General features: G+C 43.5%; 1 protein-coding gene across 1 annotated transcript; it reads left to right on the forward strand.

Annotated features, from left to right (window-relative positions):
* Positions 1-5,681: 5,681 nt before the first annotated feature.
* Positions 5,682-8,136, forward strand: LOC131251251 (ABC transporter G family member 23). The gene has a single exon (XM_058251868.1). It carries the CDS (start codon positions 5,762-5,764, stop codon positions 7,718-7,720), a length of 1,959 nt encoding a protein of 652 aa, XP_058107851.1. The 5' UTR covers positions 5,682-5,761; the 3' UTR covers positions 7,721-8,136.
* Positions 8,137-10,297: the final 2,161 nt, after the last annotated feature.

Consider the following 10,297-nt stretch of genomic DNA (forward strand, 5'->3'; position numbering starts at 1 on the left):
AGTAATGGAGATTAAATCTAGGAGCTTGATCCAAAATCAATATTCAGTCCAAAGCATTGCAGGATCTTAATAGATTTTTCCAACCTTTAGAATGGGTAGATTATATTCTTTTTTTAAGCTTTAAATCTGATCAATCCACACATAGATTTCCAACTAAAAACAAACAATAACTAAAATATAATTTTCTCAAGATTTGCTAATTTAACTTCACTTGCAATAAGCTTTAATAAAAGGGAAATCATGAAGTGGTGCCCTAGAGTCACTGATGATATACAACCTTTTCACGATGTTAACAAACATCCTACAGGAATGGAGAGTTAGAATTTCAGTCATTTGATGATCATCCTAACTCACACTATCACACATGTATGAATGAGTTGCGTTTTTATTTTAAATATGATCGAGATGCAGCGGAAAACACACGGCATCATAACAGAAATGCAAAATCAGATGTAATAGACATACTTCCATGGCACATTGCCGACAAGCATTCAATCTCCTTCATTGTCTTCATAAATAAGAACATAGTTGGGAGTTACTACCTTGCCTTCTTCATAAATAAGAACAAAGAATTTCAGAACTAAACCATCAGATCTGATGAAATCAACATTAAATCAAATTAAAAAAGGAAAAAAAAATAATCCTCAACCATAAAAATGCTATAAAAAACCATAAAATCAATAGATTTCCAGCAGAAAAGGGGGATTGGGTCATTTTGAGGTGGGATCAAAGCTACAGATATATCCAAATTACATTTGAATTCTTGCAACTAAAATTAAACTATAGCAAATCTGAGCTTCTTAGGACAAAATCAACTAACTAAACCAACCACTATCATAAAAATCCATCTATCAGCTATCATATAGTGCTATCAACAATTTCTGCTTAGGCAACTATCTTCAAGGAATGAATCTGGACTGTCCATAGTTACAAACTTACAACCTATGGGACACCATGAAAGAATCACACTAGTCAGATGATCCTATCCACCTGAAAGCTAGCCATCTTCTATCTAAGTTGTAAGCCATATATGGAAGGTTAGGATCATCTGTTGAAAGTGATTCGTTAGAATCATAAGCAATCCATTATCCATGATGAGAACAAAAAAAAAAAACCCTAATTAGGGATTTTCAATTTCGAGTTCCTCACCTCCAGACACGGTAAATGATGATCAACCATACAAAATCCCAATCTGGTATAGAGCTCCTCCAGAAATAAGGAATTATAAAACCAGAAATGCCAATTAGGGATTGAAAGTTCAAAAAGCCCCAATTAGGGATTTGGAATTTCAAAAATCCCCAATTAGAGATTTTTAATTTCGAAGCCCTATTAGAAAATGAAAAAGAAGACAAAGAAGAGGAAGAGGAGAATACCATTGTCGTTGCCGAGAGAGAGAGAGCTGCTGGTCGTGAGGTCGCGAGCGAGAAGGAGATGGCGAGAGCGAGAAAGGATGAGGATTGTGTGATGACCCTGCCACCACCGACTAGATGTGGATTGCGTGGTAGGGTGGAGAGATCAGAGAGAGGAAGAGAGAGACAGAGGGAGAGAAGGGAGAGGGTGCGAGAGAGAGAGAGAGAGAGAGAGAGAGAGAGAGAGAGAGAGAGGGTGCGAGAGAGGCAGAGACAGAGAGGAGAGGGTGCACACGAGAGAGACAGAGAGAGAGTTTTAGGTTTGGGTTTTGGGAAGATGGGTGCGCGCGACCAAGAGACAGGGAGAGAGGGTGAGGGAGAGCGGGAGATCGAGAGAGGGAAAGGGAAAGAGAGAGATTGAGTGCGAGAGAGAGAGAGAGATGGAGAGAGTTTTCGTCTCTGCGCGCGGGAGAAAATGGCGGACGGGGATGGGTTTTTTTATTTTGGGAGGGGGTTTGGATTATGGAGGGGGGTAGGTGACGGACGACTCCTTGGGGACGTTGCATTTTAGGACTGTGGGGCCCACTGTGATGTATTTCATATATCCACTCCGTCAATTAATTTTAATTATTATTTTAAGTGCTTATACAAAAAATGAGTTAGATCGAATATGTAAGGAGACCACACAACCTATTAACAGTGGAAATTTAATTTTAATTATTTCTTATGGTGTGGTCCACTTAGACATTTAATCTAAATAATTTTTAGGCTCATGCACTAAAATTATATATCAGAATTGTTGGATGGCTTAGATCAAACACATATATTTCAATGGACCCCATGGATCCCCTTAAGCACCATCTATGTTTAATATGGTTTAGGTGAGGAGGTATGCTTTAGCTACAGATCACTTAGGCTTTAGCTACGGATTAAATCCATAGCTATATTGCTACGGATTTAATCCGTAGCTAAAAGCTGTCAACGTCCATAGCCGTTGCTTGATTTTTTGGTAGTGTAGGTATCGCATCGGCGCGTGAGACGCGGCATTGAAACCTCGGTGACGGCATGGTCGCAAGGGCACAAGTCTAGGGTCAAGCCGACTCAGATCTATGGGATACGACTTAGGGTCACGTGCAAATGCTGATTACAAGTCGCAGGTTGCTGGAATTTGACGGGGAGGATCGTGAGAGTCTAAGGAATGATAAAGACTAAGATATGGGCCTGACAGAAATGGAAAAACCCCCATGGACTATGAGAGAGAAGACTTCCTAGGGTAAATAGGAGAATACATAGGATGGAGGCAGGAGGCCTGTCGGTCCTAGGAAATCCTTGATCTTGAGGGATTGCAGGGCTTCTGGGATAGGATTTGTGACCAGGCGTTGGAGCGTTCCTAGCCCTGACCAGTTAGCCTCCCACAAATTTAATTCTCTGCTACCTACTTCCCATTGAACATTATTATTTATAACCGGAAGAAGCTTTTTGATTTTCTTCCATAGAAGGGAGGCGTTGATGGACCATCTACGCTCTTCCGACGTTTCCAGAACCTAGTGATATTTAACTTGAATTAACTGAACCCAAGGCCCGGTTGAAGAACCATGTTTCGCAGCCCATTCCATCTTAAGGCGAAGAGTGGTCATCACTTCCTTTAATTTTCTAACTCCTAAGCCTCCTTCCTCGACTAGGGAGGTAATTTTCTACCAAGCAATCCAAGGCAGTTTCTTCTTTCCATCGGCCTTGCCCTAGAAGAACAGAGAAAATTTTCATTCTAGTGTGTCGAGAACCTGGCCCGAGACGTGCACTGCTACCAATGTGTGAATAGGGATACTACCAAGGACGTGTTTGATCAACATCAATCTTCCCACTTGTGACATGAATCTGGCACTCCACCCGCTGATTTTCTTCTCGACTTTTTTAATGAGGAAACGGAAGTCAGCCTGCCTCACTCTACCCTTGGAAAGCGGCACTCCCAGGTATGGGACCCTTGCGTTGGCTTTAGTGATGCCCAATAGTCGCTTGATGGATTTGACTTTGCCCACTGGTATCTTACCAGAGCATAAGAAACAACTCTTATTATAGTTGAATTTTTGGCTTGATGCATCTTGGAAGGCCTGGAGGAAGTTCTCGATAGTGAGGGGTGATGACTGGCTACCGTTCAGGAAAAAAAAGGTGTTGTCAGTGAACAGTAAGTGGGAAATCAATGAGCTTCCTCGTTGAAGCTTAAACAAATGGACCCAGCCTCTAGTAACCAAAAGCTTGAAATTGCGAGAGAATGCTTCAGTGGCTAGGATAAATAGCCCGGGGGACAACGGATCACCTTGGCAGATTCCTCTTGTTGATTTAAAGAAACCCAACGCCTCTCCATTGATAAGCACTGAGAACTAGTTATTGCCCCAACAGAATTCTGTCAAACGAATCCATTTAGTGCTGAAGCCTAACTTGCATAACACTTGTTTAAGGAACTTCCAGTTTACTCGGTTGTAAGATTTTTCCAAATCCAGCTTTAAGATGATATTGTTCCCTCTAATCTTCCTGTCCAGATCACGCATAGCCTCGTTGACCATAGCGATGTCAGTTTTATTGGCTTATTTTAGGAAATGAGCCCAAAATCAAAGTTATATCCAAAGCTCAAGTGGACTACTCCTATTTGGGAGCATGGATTTGAAACCTTGTTTGGCATCCTAGATTGAGAATCAACTTTAATCCAAAAGTAGCTATTCATAGTACATTTGCAGGGGTTTGAATTTAATTACTAAATCATTTTTAATATCTGTAATTAGTGAACTTATGTAATTTTTGACACAATGGTTGTAATAAGCCTGCTGAAATATATACTTTGCCGAAAAATTATGAAATTCCAAGTCTCAGATGGGCCACAAGCACAAGATCACGTCTGATTGACTAGCCAATGATTTTTTACCGTTGATTTACATGGACAATGTTTGGACGGTGCTGATAATCGTATTAAAGTATTTATGGTAATGGAATTGATAATCTAATTATTTTAGGATATCATTAGTAGGTCATGTGTCCAATAGATTAATAATCTAGTGATACACATGTTACACATGCAACTATGGGAATGATTTGAGATGTAATCCAATGTCTCACCTGGATTTCAAACCCTGATTGAGGGGATTTGAAACCCCAGTTACCTTATGGTGCATGCCAAACAACCCACGGGATTTGAAATCCCCTCAAATCCCCCCAAATCCATTGTGCCAAACGGCCCCTATGAATTGAACACTTACCATTGAATTTTTAGTCGGGCCACAAAGGTTGAGATTTGTTTTTTTCATGTGTTTGTAACCTTATGAAGTGGGTGGATGACAAACAAACATCACTGTGGGTCTTAAGAAGGTTAGGTTGAAATCATTATTTCCTTATTTCCTTTGGTGGGCTCACTTGAGCTTTAGATATACTTCAATTTTGGGTTGAACCACTAGCGTAGATAAGTCACATACATTCACAGTGGGCCAGCAAAGTTTACTCAGTACCATGAAGCGTACTGAGTTACCCACCACGCATTCGTATATTCGGAGCCGATTAGGTGCGACACCGGCCTCACCCAACAGGTGCGGTCCTGACTGTGGGGCTCAACTTGATGTATTAGCGCGACCAGCACTGAGGTGGATTACACAACATGAAAAGGTTGCAATTTGACTATTAGAAATCTGTGGGCGACGAAAGTTTTTGATCTGGTTGACAGTTCTTTTTTTTTTTTTTTTTTACTGACGGAAAATAAACATCACGGTAGTCATTAAGGTGGCCCGGAGGATGTAGGATGTTTTTAATGGTGACGTTCAATCATCACTATTTCCTGTGGAGGCGTACATCTCAACATGAGATTTGAATCTGATTCAATTTTTATTTTTTATTTTTTTGGCTCATGCCAGAAAATGAGGTGGAAAAAACGGATGGACGGCATGGATATATAATATATACATCAAGGTGGCCCCACTGTCAGGGACGTACCGGTTGGGTGAGGTGGGGGCCGCACCTAATCCGCTCCATGTACGTGCATGGGCTGCAGATGATCTTCGTTTCAAATTTCCATTTTTGTGGTGCATTTTTGTCCATTCTAAGGGGTGGATTCATCTGACGGGCCAGGTCATGTTCCCCGTCAGTCCCACCTGATGATCGGCGCAGATCTTCCACATGAGTGACACGTAAGACAGTTTCGTCTGCCTTGCTGGTCTGATATAGTCAACAAACTCGGGCCACCAAACGCAACCAAACTAACGCTTCCTCATCAACAAAACCTCAACGCAACACTCCAACGTTTTCAAAACGGTAGGTTTAACCGCTCATCTTCCTCTCCTCTCTTCTCTCTCCTCTCTTTCCATCTCCCAACTTCAAAAATCATCCTTTAATCTTCCTCCTGTCACTCACTCCTTCCTTCTCCACAGATTATAATGGCGGATTTCCTCCACCAAACACACCTAGACGATGACTCGACCGTCCTCTATTCGAGCTCGGGCTCCCCAAACGAATCCGCAACTCCTTCCTCCTCTTTCTACCAATCTCCACCTCCCCCATCCCTTCAATCCACAGCATGTTCATACAAGCTTTCTGTCTCCAACCTCTCCTACACCATTCATCACAAGAGAAGAATTCCAGCCTTCTTCAGTAATGCCCAGTTGCATCAGCCGAAACCCACCAATGTACTTGAATCCATCTCCTTTGTCGCAAGGAGCTCAGAGATCCTTGCTGTCGTCGGCCCGAGCGGTGCGGGGAAGTCAACGCTTCTCCGAATCATCTCTGGCAGGATCAAGAGTGCGAAATTCGATCCAAAAAGCATCTCACTTAACGACCATCCGATCACCAGCCCTACCCAACTGCGAAGGATATGCGGGTTTGTGACACAGGAAGACAATCTCCTCCCACTCCTAACAGTCAAAGAAACACTAATGTTCAGTGCCCGGTTCCGGCTTAAAGGGATGAAAGCTATAGAGAAGGAAGAGAGGGTGGATCTTCTCATGCAAGAGCTGGGTCTCGTGCATGTCGCTAACAGCTTCATTGGTGATGAAGAGACCCGAGGTATATCGGGTGGCGAAAGGAAACGTGTATCGATTGGAGTCGACGTGATTCATGATCCACCAATCCTGCTTCTCGACGAGCCCACTTCTGGTCTAGACAGCTCCTCGGCATTGCAAGTCATTGAGCTGCTTGCCGCGATGGCGAAAACAAGGCAAAGAACTGTTGTTCTAACCATCCACCAGCCTAGTTACAGAATCATTCAATACATTTCAACGTTCTTACTCCTCTCCCGGGGTTCGGTTGCTCACTGTGGTAGCCTCAAATCCCTTGTGGAAAGCATCACCTACTTGGGGTTCAAGATCCCGGTGCAACTCAATGCTCTCGAGTTCGCAATGGAGATCATCACATCACTTGAAGGTTCAAACCACTCACAAAACTACCTGTCGATCGAAGACTCCGAATCATCTTCTTCCTCAACATGGCTAGATGAAGAGGAAGAGAGCATCCGACACAACATCATCGATGAAAACAGTCACTTTTGTTGTTCTTGGAGATTGTACGAGATAGCATCGCTTTGTCTGCGATTCTGGAAAATCATTTACCGTACGAAGCAGCTGTTCTTAGCGAGAACAATGCAAGCGATCGTGGGAGGGTTTGGGTTGGGCAGCGTCTATCTAAAGGTGAAAGACGACGAGGGAGGAGTTGCAGAGCGGTTGGGTCTCTTTGCTTTCAGTCTCAGCTTCCTCCTCTCATCCACCGTCGAAGCACTTCCGATATTCTTGCAAGAGCGGCGTGTCTTGATGAGGGAGGTCTCAAGGGGAGCGTACAAGGTGTCTTCTTACATGATCGCCAACACCATCGTTTTCATCCCATTCTTGCTGGCCGTTGCCATTCTGTTTGCAATTCCAGTGTATTGGCTTGTGGGGCTCAACCCTTCCTTCAGTGCTTTCATCTTCTTTGTGCTGGTAGTCTGGTTGATTGTGTTGATGGCCAGCTCTTTAGTTCTCTTCCTGAGTGCAGTCTCTCCAGATTTCATTTCAGGAAATTCTCTCATCTGTGCTGTTTTGGGAGCCTTCTTTCTGTTCTCTGGCTATTTCATTCCCAAGGAGAACATTCCACGGTATTGGATTTTCATGTACTATGCCTCCCTCTACAAGTATCCCTTGGATTCGCTTCTGATCAATGAGTACTGGAGCTTGAGAGGAGAATGCTTCTCATGGCAACAACCAGATAGGTCCACATGTTTGATGAAAGGTGGAGATGTGCTGAGGGGTAGAGGGCTGGATGTGGACAATAGATGGATGAACGTTGGTGTCATGCTCGGTTTCTTCTTGTTTTACCGTGTGCTTTGTTGGATTATTCTAGCTCGGAAGGCTTCCAGGACGATGTTTTGATATGTAGACCGTTTGATCCTACCGACGATGATGATGGCCACCAACTTAACGGTTGTGATGATTAGCTACAGGTAGCTGGAAGTTGGTACCCCTTTGTGTGGTAAAATAAAACATGATGTATACGCTATTTCAGAGAGCATTTGTAAAGCCAAAGAAAATTGGAAAAAGAAATATTTGTGATTGGAACTAGACCGGTCCAGGTGGGGCCACTAAAAAAGCCCAGCCCTGTAATGTATAATGACTTGTACGTGGCTGAAATGAACCCATGGTCGAAATCCAGGGGCACTAGGTCCAAGCCAAGGGCCACCGCAGCCCTAAATGTAACTAGATCAATCTAAACCGTCCAAATTGGTGGCTCTACTATAGACGGATAGGATTGCGTGAAAAATCCCTGTGTCCAAGTATAACCCACATGAGATGGCCCACACGTACGCACGCATGTGCATACATCCTCTCTTGGTGTTTAGAAAACTTAGGCTCTAAAATCACCAAAGCCTATTCTTATTAGAAAACTCGATATGGAATAGGCTAACGTAAAATCCATAAGAGCCTTGAAACACTTGTGGTTTCTACAATAAAAAGCTGCCAAAAGCATGTAAATAGAGAAGACTGTTTATGCTCAAGACATACATGCTTCCAATCCCTAGCACATGCCTAAGATGGACTAAACAGGATAGAAGATGAGCTCAGAGGATATACACCATTGGATTCTAGACCATTGATCATGACCGTTCATCTTCAAGCATAGCGAAAGCACAAGGAGAGATATATGAATCAACTATCGAACATACGAGGATATATATATATATATATATATATATAAACCTTACCCGCTGTGGGATGTTCTTTGTTCAATTGTGATGAATTTGCATATCTATGTGAAGCAGGTTGTCAACGGGCTGGGCCTACGAGGGGCTTTGGCTCAGATTTTGAATTGTTTGAGCCGGGCCAATTTAAAAATTTAGCCCGGCCCTGGCTCATTTTCAACCGTGTATGTGTTTCCGATCTGTCTGGAATTCACGATATTCTGCTTAGCTTGGGTTTTACGAAATATAACATAGACTGGACGGTCAATCCTTTTTACTACTTTTCATGTAACTCATGTTGATGCAGAAATATAGTTCACTCTCTCCGAGCTCCGGACACTTGCCCCGAGCCTTGTAAGCCTGCACAGGAGGAAAATAAAGGAGATCCTAACTAGAGCAGGGGACCTCTGATGCCAAAATCAGGTTAGGAATTTGGGTCTAAGTAGTGTAGATAGGTTTCGGGTGAGAGATTTTGCGTACCAGTTCTCGTAGATGAGCCTCTTATTTATACCATTTGATTGGGGTGAACGTGTCCATCATTCTCGGCACGATCTTAGCCATTAAGCTGGAATGGTGTGTGCGCTGATGTCCTCGGTTACTCTATGATCATGGAGTAACATTTAATACCATCGTGCGTTACTGGATTGGGCCTGGCTTAAAAGCACTATCTCGATTGGTCGTCTGGAGTTAGGCAGAGTAGATGAGCCGAGCACAACTATCCCTAATTGGGCTTGGATCATGTCAGGCCAGCTGTAGACAGATATTCCCTGATCAGTGGTAGTGAGTTCAGTCTACGTCATCCGAGCCCATATACCGCTAGGGTCGGACCTTTGTAGTATTATGATCCTACAATGTGAAGTATCTGATGCAGTTGCTCGTCTGGCCGAGTAGACCTTGAATGAAGCTTTGTTGAACCATCTGAGGATCTAGCCAAGCTGAAATGAGTTCAAATGGGGTCGGCTCAAATTCTCCCATAACAGAAGCCCCCCATTCCTTGAGTTTGCAATGCAAGCTCGAGGAGTGAGTTCATGATGGGGAGATGAGCGAGCAGGGCAGTTCTCGTCATTTTCATAATTATGTCGGGAACGGTTCCATAATGACTAGCTTAATTATCGAGGCGTCGGGTTCTTTACAACGGGCGGTTTATTCCCAGGAGAGTGGCTGTAGGACATGTGTTGCGGGTTGATGAAAGGAAACGACCAAATCACCTAGGCATCCGCCTCGAGCGTTGTAACTAGAAAAAGGCAGGCGGCTCTTCACATATCACATTAAATGTTGTTAGCTGTAGCTAGAGCTTGGCCACGGAAGACGTGCTGCTGGGACTAATGGGGTGCCACCATGTAAGGAGTGGTGCTTAGCAAGGGTTGTTCGACTTCAACAATAACTCTAGTCATGATTACTTTTCGACTGGGAGTAGTATAAGAACCACCACTCCACTCATTTAGTTTATCATTTGCTAGCTATCATCCTGCCGCTGTGATTTTTGAAGCGAACGCGATTCTGTGAGTCTTTCGTCTCATGCTCTTTAATTTCTCAGTTTCTTTTTCACCTTTCTACCAATTCCAATGTCGAATGGTTTGGACGATGTCCATGAGGGCTATGCTTTTGAGGGTAATAGCGAACCGGAGAGTATAGACTCTAGGCTTAGGGGGTCGGAAGAAATTTCTACTACTATACCCCTTGCTCCTCGGGCAAAAAAGGATAAGACCTCAAAGGCTGCTGCTCGGGATACGGGCAAGAAGAGAATTTCTCAAGACCCCGCTTTAAGGAC

The sequence above is a fragment of the Magnolia sinica genome, chromosome 7 (genome assembly GCF_029962835.1).
Source record: "Magnolia sinica isolate HGM2019 chromosome 7, MsV1, whole genome shotgun sequence".
Lineage (NCBI taxonomy): Eukaryota > Viridiplantae > Streptophyta > Magnoliopsida > Magnoliales > Magnoliaceae > Magnolia > Magnolia sinica.

What these genes read in the sequence shown, in the direction of transcription:
- LOC131251251 (XM_058251868.1), top strand. Translation starts at nt 5,762, where the DNA reads ATGGCGGATTTCCTCCACCAAACACACCTAGACGATGACTCGACCGTC.